Raw genomic sequence first — 13,321 nt, forward strand, 5'->3', positions numbered from 1 at the left:
GGAAAGAGTTACTAAAATCTTCTTGAACCTTCACAAACACAAGACTATTGATGTTCGCCATAAAGATAGTGGCTGAATAAGGATTATGCAATTGAGACTGGAAATTTCGAGATCATACCTTTACTTGAAGCCTTAAAAACTTCACATAATCCACAATTTCATCAAGCATGGCGGCTCGATCCGTCTGCACAAAAAAATTATGCATCAGTGATAGAGGATGGATTGAGAGAGAAGCAACCGTCATGCTTTGTGAACCTTCCTTTCCTTTGATCAACCAAAACCACTCATTCTATAGCCATATTCCTAGAACAATACACCTATAAATCCCCACCTATAAACTAGAGGAATCATGCTCCATCAGAACCTTACACGTGCCATATGTAAAAAAATTAATTTTCTTTTCCCTTCTATTACTTCTCGCTTGATCCATTTTTTGACTTTCAAATACACAGTTCATTCTCATTTCCATCACAGCAATTGATTGGAAGCCAAAAGTTGGAAAAAGACTTGAAAGTGTAGGAGTCAGGACACAGTTGAACCTATCAAAAATACAAAATATCCTGTATCCTTGTGGACAGTCAAGTCCAGCTAGATCAAACATATGCACGGAAGGAAATCTATACTCAGATGTGATTTCTTGGATATACCAACAAATATTCTGTTAAATCCATAATCCCCAAACAGTTCTGAGATGAATACAACAAACTTCTGGCAAATGGCCAAATGCTCATATAATTTATGTCAAGGTGCTCAAGTCATATTAATGCATTTGCCACCAGCAGAAGAGGAATCTAATCAATTATCATAGATGCGCACGGTTGAGGCAAGCTTGATCACAGACCTAAAATTAATCATCATGTGTAACTCTAGCAGTTTCAGCAAAATTAACCATTTTAACTACATGACACTATATTGAGTTTTTCATATTCCATTTGAACACATACAATTTTTATATATTCGTTGATTCCCAATTTGTAGAAAGGTTAATTGTTAAAACTTTATAAGCAATTTTTTTTAACACAACTGAAACTCCACTGCATTGGCAAACTGCAGTCTGATGCTCAAACTCCCTCTTCCTTGTCAAATAGGGCAGCTTTTTTATAATGGGCTCAGTAGTAGGACTCTGTTACAACCACGCATTGCCACATATTTAGCACCTAGGAGGTGATAAGTACCAACAAGTAGAAAGCAGTAGATATTCGGTCTTGTCCAGCTTGTTTGAATATCTTGGAAGGCCCATAATGTGCTGTAATTAAGGCTGCAAGACAAGTCATTGCCACTGCCAGATAATCCAGCATAACTACAAGGCCAACCACCATGAAGTAAAACTCTTACAAACCACCACCAACCATCCCTATGGCGGATTTCTTTACTGAAAACAGACCAGAGATTTAAAACAATAAAGTTGTCATAGTATTTAAAATCATTAACCTCAACTTGACAAGCCCTACTAATTTTCAAACAGCTTGATTCAGGAAAAGAACTATCCACTTGGTCAAAAACAAATTCATTTGTACTTCATTAATCGTTTAATGTTTTTTCCTTCCAGCAAAAGATGCAAGAATGAATTGCCAAATGCTTTACCTGGAGAGCAGAAAGCAACCCCATTCTGCAAGAAAAATTATGAAATTATGCAAGGGGAAAGACATTGACCTTGTTCACACTAGGAACCAGCTCCTGCAATGCCCTGATTCTTTCAGCTATTCTTTCTCTGCGCAACTGTGACAAAAGGGGAAAAAAGATCAAGAACAACAGTGCAATTTCTATGGGGAAAGACAAGTGAAATCTGAAAGATGAGAAAAGAACAATGAATTCAAGAGCCAGCACTCAAGTCCTCTCTAAACCTTCAAAACATCATAATATGAGCCTAACAATCCTTCTTGATGTATAAAGGTTGTGATAGTCAAAATCACATGGAAACATGCCCATCAAAAGAAGAGTATATGGATGCTTTTCAATTCAACACAATGTAATCCATGTCAAAACCTTAAGATAAGTAGGTTTCCAGCAAGATTGATTGTAATGATGAAACTAGTCAGTTTGAAACCTCAACTCTCAGTGAGATAACTCCCTCAAACCAAAGCATTAGTGTTGTGACATTTTAATAAGATCATAAACATCACACTGATGGCCTTCTTGCCAGATTTTTTTTATATATATTTTAGCCCTTTTTACCAGGTTTTCCAGAGAGATATGGATTAAATTTATCATCTTATATTCATAAACACGGCATTTTAGGCATGCTAACCATGAACCAGCTACATTTTGAATACTTGCATCGATTCTTCACTGACACCACTTACTGATCAAACAACAAAAAGCCTCATTTAAAATACAATTGCCAGGACTCAACCCAATTAAATCTTAATAAAAAATAATAATTTGAACTTTGAACATTAATCAGAGCCTATATTTTACTCCTTAACATGAATGTTCAAGTTGCAGTCTCTCTAGTTCTCCCATTTTACTTTATAGTTGGTAAGGAACAATTTGTATCCTTTATTTTTCTAGAGCCATGTGCAGTCTTGACAATATTATATCATTCCATGGTTACCACTATTGTGCATGCTATATTAAGCTATTTCCATAGTTAACAATATCATGCATACTACATCAACCTTACCCGTTCAGCAATACTATGAGGATCTGTGGCCTGACCTCGCCTAGCACGGACCCTTGGGCGCATTGCTGGTGGATGTGTAGCTGCAGTGACTGTTGTGGGCATTGGTTGACCATGAAAAACCTGCAAAAATATGAGAATCTTACCAAAGACAGATTACAGTAAAGGATAGGCTATTTCACCAGCTCCACTAAATCCTCCAATCCCAACAACATAAAGTTGCAAAAAAAGGAAACCAAATATGTATGATTGAAACAATAAACTGCCTGACAATGGTGGATCAAGTGAGAAAAGATAACAACAGACATTAAAAATCAAAGGTATTGTGACAACGCCAGAGAGGAAAGAAACGGTAGGTATAATTTGGCAATTCCTAGAAAATATTGACTAATCTAGATATTGGAATACATCAGCTAATTATGGTGCTTGTGCATAGATTGACAGTAATTTGAAAGAATATAGCATATATGACCGTGCAATGAATGTTTTTCACCACTAGGATTGGACTACAACAGATCAAATCCAGATCACTCACGTGAGAGGTGTATCCTGACCAACCACTACACTGTTACAATTCGTTACTAGATAAACCAAAGAAAATATATGATTCTTATTAAAGCAGAAAAACTGATTCAATTTAACGTCATCTGAAAACTTGAGTGGATTTCACTTGAGCAAAATCAAGTTTTCTTCTGTTCTCAATTTCAACTATTACACACAATCCCTGCTCCTTCACTGTTCCTTGCATACCAACTTCAAAAGCTGACAATTTCACAATTAGGCAATTGTCCAATCCAGCAAAATCAAACCCCACAACACCCCAGACGTTTGACTTCTCAAGAAATCATTTGTCAACTAAAAAATATCCAATCAGCCAGCTATAATGTTGAACTGGTAAAGATCTACTACAGCCCCCGACTGCTATTTCCACTGTATCACTTAATTTTCCTTTACTGACCATGATCATACAAAAAGAAAAAAGAAATTATACCTTAGAAGGAGAAAGAAAACTATAGATTAGGAAACATTTGTATGTATATCAAACTAATCAGTCTTGGCCACTCAAGGGAGGACCGACAACAACCAGCTTCCTATTCTTTTCCTTTGTCAAAATACACATCTTGGAATCTCACTACAGTAACCTTCAAAGATCAACCACCTACTTTTATGTCTCTATATGAATTCCTTTTTCTCCCTCGCGCTTTCTCTACACTCTAATGGAAAGGGCTACAAGCATTGAAAGGGAAAAAAATGATTAATTAAGAGAAATTAAACTGGCTTTTGAATTGCACGTCTTCAATTTCTAAATTAATAGTTTTAATAAGATCACTATTTTCCTTTTTTAAAAAACTTTAAAAATAATAATTTCGCTCCAAGGAAAACTAAATTAATACTGCAAACAAAAAATTACTTTCACTCACATTTCTAACTCTACCATCAACAATATCATCACGGAACCGATTCCCACTCCCGGACGCCTCCTCGGGCTTCAGAAACCCTCCCTTCCCCTGCTCCAAGCTAAGCCCCAGCGGAAACCCGTGAAATCCCGCGCCTCCACCTCCAGGAGCACCGCCGAGTGCGGAGATGTGGCCGGAACCATCACCGGAGCTAAGCTGAAGCATCATAGGAGCTTGAGCAGAAGCAGCGCCAGCCAAGCCAGCGTCAGCTCCAACCAAGCCAGCTTCAGCTGGAGCAAAATTAGGAATCCCGAGAATTTCCTGCAGGAAATCATCGGTTGGAGGTTCGGTTGGGTTGTTGGCCATTTGGAATAGGTCTGGGAGGAGTCAAAGTGAGTGGAGATAGCGAGTTAGGGATTCAAAAGAGCATCCATTTACATGAAAAACCGTTTTAATTGGAAGGTTTACGGCATGTTTGGGGCATGAAAGATTTGGCAGCAGTCGATTTCAACTACTTAAATTGTGGCCAGATCTCGTGCTTTGAAAGAACTGTACTCCAAAGGATTGAATTCAACTGCTTACAGGTATGTACGGAAATCAATTCTCTTTTATAATCGCACGAGAGGAGGTGTGATTTATTGGAAGAATTCTGGCCTGATAACTCTTAACATGCACAGTGCCTCGACTACCCCTCCATATAAGAATCTCACTCGCGCAACACATTAGTCTCCTGTTTGCGCTCCTGTTTTGTTATGGGTTTTCTTGTTGCGGTTTTTTTAAAAACAATTGTAGTTTTAATAAAAGTATTTTTAGTTGATATATATATATATATATATATATATATATATATATATATTACGAGATTTTACATGAACAGAAGTCCTCACAAATAAAAGAATAGATTATCTTAATTTTTATAAAATCAAAGCAATTATGTATAAAGAATGAAAATTAGTAGAGCATTAAAATATCTCTTGTGGATAACTTTACTATTTGACTTGAGCTCATTGACGTTGCTTTTAAAATATACATGTTTTTTATTTCTCATTATTATGTTATGTACGATTTAAAATACGTGGCATTGCCGTTATTCTGACTCGGGGGAAGTTTTTTTCCAATCAATTTAGAGTTAGATTTGATTGTAATTGTTTTTTTAAATAATTTATATTTAAAAATATAAAAAAATTAAGAATTAAGAATTAAAATAAAAAATTAAATTTTTTAAAAGGGTCTTTTGAAATGTAAAAATAAAAAATTTTTATAAATTATTTTTTATATCAATGTATCTAAATAATTCAAAAATATAAAAAATTTGAAAATTTTAAAAAATATAGTGTTTATCACGACTTTAAAGAAATTTTTATTTTGATTCTATTTAATTGTTAGTTTTTTTAAAACAATTAAAATAATATTAATTTATTTTTATTTAAAAAAATCAACTTAAATAAATATGTACAATTAATAACTAAATTATTATAATAAGTTGACTTTCAAATCCAAGTTTAGTAAATACAATTATATCATATTTATAATCATGTAAATTCCTCTCTCTTTTATTGCTTTTACAATAGAGCTGATGTCAAGATGACTCCCACGAGCTGTATTGTGAATTTCAGATGTTTGTCGATGAAGATAAGATTGACCGAAAGGGATCAAGGACAAGGATACACTGGTTAGGAAAATACGTACTCTAAAAGGGTAATATAATAAAATAATATATTTCAATTAATCTCTGAACATTTCAAATTACACAACTCAATTCGATTACGATGACTTGGAATCTGTTCCAAACGCAAGAATTTAATTGGTTAATAAATTGATCTCTACTTTAGTAACAGGAACGAGTTCATCTCACGAAGGGAACTGGTTCCGTATACCTTTTCGGGGATTATTTGCATTTCTTCTCTTTTTAGCTAAGTACCTCGGCTTTCAAAGTTTCAGCTTTTCGCTTTGCTTTGGCTTGCTTTGTAATACTGCTGGTAGCTGCTGGTGCCTGGCGAGGAGCCCTGAGAGCGAAGAGACAGGGGGGGCAAAAAGGAGTGGCTTTTATCCTGATTTAAAATGTCGTGCTTTATGTAAAGGGGCCGCGTTAATTTACATTTCTAGCCACTTTCCATTCTGCTTGGGTTTATCGACAAACGGTATCGTTTTTCTTGTGCTCGTGGACCCACCCAGCAAACTACATGCTCAGTTCCTTTCCGGACAGGGACGGCCACGGTGTGTATATATATATATATATATATATTTGAAGTATATGTATGTATATTATATAGTATTAAAAAATCTAAATATCCTAAAATTCTTATAGCTAAACTAAAGAAAAAAAAAAGAAAAAAAAAAGAGAGAGAAGCGATGCTTATAATATTCATTTAATGTTCCTATATAGCAACCCTTTCTCTCGAGCTTTTTTATCTTTTTTAATCACATATAATTTTCTCATTCTGAATTACATGTAGTTTTACCTCTAGTATTTTATTTTTATCAGGGTTCGTCTTTATTTCATTAGGAAGAGCAGAATCAGTGCTAGACCTCTCTTTGCTTCACAATGAAAGCGCGCCTTCATTTGAACAATAGATGCGGGCATCTATCCCTCACTCTCATGCAGGCCTCTTTCCAGGCCAGGCCAGTTTACTCCGTGAGAGCTGGGCGGGGCCTCTGTCAATAGACACCTTTGTGGATGTGGAGTCTGGTGCCCTAGAAACCATTACGTCAAAGACTTCCAAAAAGAAATGATTTTTTTCTTTTAATGCACGGAACAGCGGACGGGGACATGCACAAATGAGTGAAATCAAATAGATCATCCGCGTTGACCGGAAATGTTTCAGATGGCGGAACTCGGTTGCAGAATTTAGAGGGGCGAGGTATTTTTTCTTTTCGTTTTTGAGATCTGTAGAGGAGCGAGCAAGGTCAGGGAACGAGAACACAGGAAAAATGAGGCAACGTCAAGAATCAAGCAGCAGTGCCAGCGCAACGATCTTATCCTTTATATGAATAAATGATACACAATGAACCGTCAGGCATTGGAAGGTTAATTTCCCACTAACAAGATGGTGGGGACAATGAAGGTCGGAGAAAATCATTGTTTCAAAGTAATCTTGAATACAAAGTTGAAGAAATCACAACAATAATGATAAACATAGTAAATGAAATCAAGTTGGGTAGCCACTTATTGCATCATTTGACAAGCAATCATACTTTCTTGGATTCTTGCCTAACACATTTGAAATCTTTAACGAACAGGTACAACTCCACAATTCATGATAGGCAGAAATTGAACAATACTTCTTGAGGTCCATACAGCTAAGTACTGGATTGTTGGAATACATCCAAAAGCTTGGCTGATCATCCTACCGTATCTACATGTTTAGATAGATTCTCAACAGCTCCATCAGGCAGTTTTACAATTATATGTCGCACAGCAAGAGTTGGAGAAATTGAACTAGAATCATTTGGCATTTTTTAAGTTTAACTGGCACAAAGAATAATCAATGGGAAGTACAAAATCTACAAGTAAAATGGCTTATTCAAAAAAGATAAATCCATGCTTATATACAAAAACCTGTGGAAGTCTATATAATAGGTTGGTTTCCTACGCACATAAATTACTTGCAGAGTACTTATTGTCAATCCTTGCTAAGAAACAGCCCGTATTTTCCAAGGCTGCCATTGGAAAGCCTCAATCATCTTAAGTTTCATCCTTGATCTTGTTTGAAAATCAAGCATCCTTTTTTAGAACAGTATCGGCAACTGGTGACATTTCCAGCAAAAACAAGAGCCTATTATTAAATGCTACCTCTCATCATATTTGATCTGATTTGTAGGCTGTGCGAAAAAATCTTTGGCACTGCGAGCCACCTCAGCCTCCAGTATAGCCTCCAGCACAATGTCAGATCCGTTAACAACACCTGCAAGCAAATCCATAAGCTTCTTTTAACATCAAAATGAAAACTATAGTGCGAGAATCCATGTGCTTCTGTCAAATTTAAATGGAAGGTCCTCCATATACATACAAGTCAACAGAAATGACAACAGTCATATACAAGAAATAACTGATCGTGCAGCTATTCATGAATAAGGAGCATTTTTTGCAGATTTATGAAGAATATACTGGAAATGTAAGCATAAATATGTTCTAATTTTGACCACAAGCAACAACAATTTATGTTCTAATTTGCGCTTCATTAAAGATGAGGTGCCAAAAGTGAAATGTTTTAGGTGAGAGAATATCTAATTGTTTGTCTGACACCATATTGATAGTTCACCCTCACATACTAACTCAATGCACCAATCACACTTGCACAACAGAAATTTCTGTATACACGAGAGAAAAGGCCATCAAAGCTTCATGCAAAATGCCAGATGCTAACCAAAGTTGAGTAAAGATCGTTACCCTGACGATTTGGCAAAAGACCAGTGCTTTCAGCAGACACAGGCAAAACATTTAAAAGACCATTATCACTAGTCAACTCCCCTGCACCTGCCCCACTGTGCACTGGCCCAGTTTTCAGGGCTGAGGATTCAGCCAATCTTGCATAAGCAGTGGCTTGGCTGTGCAAATCACATGAATCTGAGACTTTCGCACCAGAAACCTAGAAAGACATAAGAGAGTTCAAAGGAGTGTGAACATAACAATCTCATAAATAAAGCATCAAAGGATAAGAAAAGGAAGATCACTCAGTAAAAACCTTGGAAATATTAGCTGTTGGTAAACTTTCTCCAGCTGTTTGTTCAGTATAAACCTTGGAAATTGTGGGGTTTGGTACATTCTCTGCATCTGCATTTTCAGGCATACCACTGGCTAAATCTCCCAAAAAACTAACAAGAATTAGAAACTCAGACAATCAAGAAGAAAGAATCATTAACTTGGAAACTTATGCGACAAGGTGATAAAAATACCATTATTAGTAGGCTGAGGGTCAAGATTATCCACTAGTCTCCGAGTTAATGGACCAGGATTCAAGACAGATATGCTTCGAATTTCATGACGTATAGCATCAAGTTGAGCCATTGTGTCTTGAAGTTCCTTGTGAACCTAAAGCACAAAAGCCAAGTAACTCAAAAGCACCCATCTTCAAAATAATAAAATACCACATTGAAAATCATCACATCACCTTTTTAACTGCCTAGAAAGTTGGCTTTTCTAGATATAACTTATTCTGCTCTTGAAAAACAAATGGTTGTTCTGTCTTATTAATCCAAAAATTTGCAGATTGTGTTTGCTTCTTATTGTTCAGGAAGTCTATGTTTCCTCAACCTTTCCAACTATTTTTTCCCCCTTTTTTCCCTGTTTTTTTATCAGAATTCCACTGCTTTTCTGTAGCTTTTAGGAATAGCCAAAATAATAGATAGCATATGAAACAGAGATATTTTCTTAATACATGTCTGTTAGAGAATCTGTCACGTAAATAATTACACAACTTCCCATTTATTTTTTTACAATTGAAACTTTTTGAAAGGGGAAAGAGGTACCTGGCGAGCTTGTGATTGCTGCATAACAGAGTCAAATTGGCCACGAGCCATCTGCACATACCCAATGGCTCGACCAGTCAATCTCCCTGCAGTTCTGGCTATTAATGGTAGATCCTTGGGTCCTGCATGTATCCGATATCAGAAAAGGCGAATCATTACACATCAATTGCGACCTTGTAAGCAAGTATGATGATAAATGCAGCTGAGATAGATGGAGATGTTTACCGATTAGTGCAGCAGTGGCCCCAAGCAAGAGAAAGAGTTCTCCATAAGAAATTCCAAACATTATAATCACAAGTGATTAGGGAATTTGGATAATTTAATCTAGGACACTCACGTTATCCTTTGTTTCACTCCAGCATCTGGCTCTGTTGAAAATGATTTTAATATTGTCAAGTATGAGCCTTCGCTACTGACAAATTGCTTATGCTGTCATTTGCAGATGTGGATGCCAATGTGTGAAATGATGTGAAGTCCACATCAGCAAGATAATTTAATTTACTTTTCACAAAATCAATTATAGGAAAAGGACTATGAAATTAAAAAAAGACAAAGGAAAGAAATCAAATATAAAGAAAGATCCTAGATCAAAATTCTTTGATTTGCTCTACCAGGTGAATCTTGTTCATGAAAAGTATTGCATTTTGAAATGGATTTTCAAAGTACAAGGCTGGACAGCGAAAGGTAGTTGTTTAAAAGACTAAGTTGAATAGAGAATAGGATGGAGCAAGATAAGGACAGGATACTTCAAAAATCATACATGAATGTGTCATGAAAAATGCTACTTAACTTTAACATGCTAGATTAATCCTAGATACATGGTAGAACCAGATTTCCAAGAATTTCCATTGCCAACAAAATCTAATTGTATATGAAAATTCAAGCAAGCCTTTTGCAAATTCAGGACACATTCAGCAACAAGAAAACAAAAATTTCAGTTTCTCTACCAAAACTTCCATGAATATAAGCATCATTAACACAAACACCACAGCAAGAAAACACTGAATATTGAAAAGAAAAAAGAACAAAAAAAATCAGAAAGGGGAGAGTGAAACCCTAGTGGTAGACAGATAACACTCACAACCCAGTTAAAGCTCTTCTTCAAGTGTTTTAGCTCTTGACGAACACCTTTCCTGTTCTTCAACAAAGTCAGAATTTTAGATTCCTGACATGGAAGCAGGGTTTCTTAGGAAGTGAAAGATTTCAAATTTAATACACTGACGCTGGAGTTTCGAGACTGAATCGGTCAAATTCCTAAATGGGCTGTGTGTGTTATAGTGTACTTTATTGCATAGCAAGATGGCGGTGCTTTTCGCCTAGAGGGCACAGAATTGCAGTGGTGGACGGGAGAGCTGATTAGGGATGGGTTGCAATGGAGAAAAAGATTTCTTGCATTTTTTTTTTCATTTCTTATTTTTTTCTGAAACCATCCGACAAATTATGTTGCTTTGCATTGAAACAGAATTGAAATAAGTAAAACCAGAAACAGAAATTGTAATGGATATTTCAGCCACGGAATCTTCTTTAACGATCAATCTCAAACTTGTTAGTTAAAAACGGTATTAAAAAATCAAATCCCTAAATACATTTAATTACCACAAGCTAACCTGTTATGATAAAAGGGACCCTAATTTCCAAATGGGCTGTAGCTGAAGCTCTGAGAGGTCATTGATCTAGGTTCCATAGTAAGATAACTCTTAATCCAGGTCTGATTTAATTTTGTTTGGTGAGGAAACGAGGGGGAGTAGGGTATCCGAGCCAGGATTTCTCACTATGTTAGTCTTTTCATGACAGTTTTGGGCATGGTTACCTGAACTCTAAAGTTTGCAATGGATTAAATAGGCGTTGTTTGGTATGTCTTTTAACTTGGACAACATGCATCTCCTAAGCCAGAGGTATTTTTTCTCGATATTTTTTTTAAATTAGCACTATTTAAAAACAAATGGCAAAATAACAAAGTTTGAAAAGGATTTGGTAAAATAGTAATCAACTTGTCCAAAGTACAACTAGAACAACACAATTCATGATCACTGGATGACATGCATTCTCAGGATGCAGTGATGTGCCACCTTAAATGTGAGGGCCTGATTAAGTCTGACATCTTTATACCATGAATGCTTTTGCATATAGCAACAAATAGAAGTTCAAACTCCAATAATTTCCCCCAGGAAGTCCTGAAATGGTTGATCTGTTTGCCTAATAAAAATAAGAAATAAAGATTCACATATCCAAATATATAAAACCAAATAATTTAAAATAATTCTTAATTCAGTTACAAGTCAAAAAGTTTCATGTGAAATTTTATAGTCATCAACAAATACATTGCTACCAAAGATTGTGCCTAGCCAAAGAAACCTACTTAACATAAAAGAAGAAATGTCACTATGTGAATGCCAAACCAATTCTTACTAACCAATAAGGAATTCATAGATAGAACCTATTTAGTGCATGTTTGGTATTGTTGTGCAGGATGCTTTTCAAAAGTGTTTTTCACTTGAACATGCATCAGAATTTTTTTTTCAGATTTGTTTTTTTTTTTAATTTTTGACATCAGTACATCAAAATCACCAAGAAAGCACTACAAAACATCAATGTAATGTTTTTTCAAGCTAAATGCATTTTTAAAACGCACTCAAACACAGTTTCAAACGCGATACCAAGTAGTCACTTACTTGTTTCACCTGAGCTAATATTATTTATTTTGCTGCCATGAATCAGACTCTTTCTGAGGCTCTTGACAAAGCCAGGATGAAATGACAACAAGACTATCAGGCATCTGAACTCTTTTCAAGATAGTTCATCTGGAGAGTGGAATTCTAAACATCATAATAGCACTTGAACCAACATCTTAAGCCCTTACAAAAGCTTAGGAAAAACAAAATCTTAGAGCATGAAATGATATGAACTTTTACTCAATGTCAAGGTTCACAAACTCGACTTTCAAAAGTGTGCTAAACTTTCTTAGCCTGTGCTAATGGGTGCTAGTACGCGAAAATACCCCCTTTTTTTTCTTTTCCTCTTTGCAGAGGCGTGCTTCTTGTTTTGTATTGTGCTAGAGCATCCACGTCCATGCTCTCTAAGAGGGTTCCTTAACTATAATAGCTAACAGGTTTGTTTTCACCTAGAGCATTGTTGCTCTTCAAGTAGCTCACGATTCAAGCTCCGTGAAGTCCTCGCTGTATATAGCGAGTACTGTATCACTCTTCAGATAGTATTATTGAATTTAATTAAGAATGTTGCTGGTATTGAGGAGTAAATCTTACCTGCTAAGTATTGCACAGGCTTGGAACTGGCCTAGCTGATGAGACAGCCGAATGAAGTGGAAGCAGAGATTGAATGTCACCCGGTTGAGGAACTGGCCTGAAATTCAAAATCCAACCGCCACAACTTAAAAGTTTTTCAAGTTTAAAGAGAACCCATTTCAGAAAAATAACCTAAATTGTAGTGCCCGACAGTCGAAATTTAAAATCTTGCTGATTTAAAGAGAACCCATTTCAGAAAATTTGAACTTCTTGAACAAAATTGAAAGGATGTTCTTAAAGGGATTGCTTACCTTGAAACTGTGCTAGGAGAGCGTTTAGGGAGAAAAGATGGTGTGGATTTGGGTTGAAGGCTGGGTTTGTTAGTGATGGATTTGAGAAGAGAAATTGGTTTAGAGAGAGGCCTGTAGCGAGATGACATTTTTTAGAAGGCAAGAGAAATGAAACGAGGTCGTCGGATTCAAGCGAGGCAAAGTGTGATGGGTTTTGAGATGATGTCTTGTTGAAGGGAGAAAAGGCCCGTTTGTAAAATATTTTATATTTTAAACTAATTTTTTATATTTTTATATTAATTT

General features: G+C 35.9%; 2 protein-coding genes across 9 annotated transcripts in view; both read right to left on the bottom strand.

The window, feature by feature from the left end:
- LOC105126780 (transcription factor UNE12-like) overlaps positions 1-4,746 on the bottom strand; it is a 6,281-nt gene extending 1,535 nt beyond the window's left edge. The window contains exons 1-4 of the mRNA XM_011027750.1: positions 4,042-4,746; positions 2,624-2,743; positions 1,654-1,719; positions 119-184 (exon numbers count right to left, since the gene is read on the bottom strand). Coding sequence (XP_011026052.1) covers positions 119-184; positions 1,654-1,719; positions 2,624-2,743; positions 4,042-4,383 — 594 coding nt within the window. The 5' untranslated portion in view covers positions 4,384-4,746. The remainder of the gene's footprint in view (positions 1-118; positions 185-1,653; positions 1,720-2,623; positions 2,744-4,041) is intronic.
- A 2,760-nt stretch (positions 4,747-7,506) lies between these two features.
- LOC105126783 (uncharacterized) lies at positions 7,507-13,240 on the bottom strand. Of its 8 annotated transcripts, XM_011027762.1 has the most exons (10): positions 13,040-13,240; positions 12,750-12,846; positions 12,159-12,287; positions 11,556-11,682; positions 9,712-9,854; positions 9,487-9,608; positions 8,914-9,049; positions 8,703-8,815; positions 8,408-8,606; positions 7,507-7,922 (listed from the first exon to the last, which is right to left on the bottom strand). In XM_011027762.1, exons 5-10 carry the CDS (start codon positions 9,770-9,772, stop codon positions 7,807-7,809), a joined length of 747 nt encoding a protein of 248 aa, XP_011026064.1. In that variant the 5' UTR covers positions 9,773-9,854; positions 11,556-11,682; positions 12,159-12,287; positions 12,750-12,846; positions 13,040-13,240; the 3' UTR covers positions 7,507-7,806. The 8 variants fall into 8 exon arrangements, with proteins under 8 accessions (XP_011026064.1, XP_011026063.1, XP_011026062.1 ...); XM_011027761.1 differs by lacking the exons at positions 11,556-11,682; positions 12,159-12,287 and adding an exon at positions 12,608-12,662; XM_011027760.1 differs by lacking the exons at positions 11,556-11,682; positions 12,159-12,287 and adding an exon at positions 12,485-12,662 and having other exon boundaries at positions 9,712-9,852.
- Between the last annotated feature and the right edge of the window lie 81 nt (positions 13,241-13,321).

This window comes from Populus euphratica, unplaced genomic scaffold (assembly GCF_000495115.2).
Source record: "Populus euphratica unplaced genomic scaffold, PopEup_1.0 scaffold30.1, whole genome shotgun sequence".
In the NCBI taxonomy this organism is placed as follows: domain Eukaryota; kingdom Viridiplantae; phylum Streptophyta; class Magnoliopsida; order Malpighiales; family Salicaceae; genus Populus; species Populus euphratica.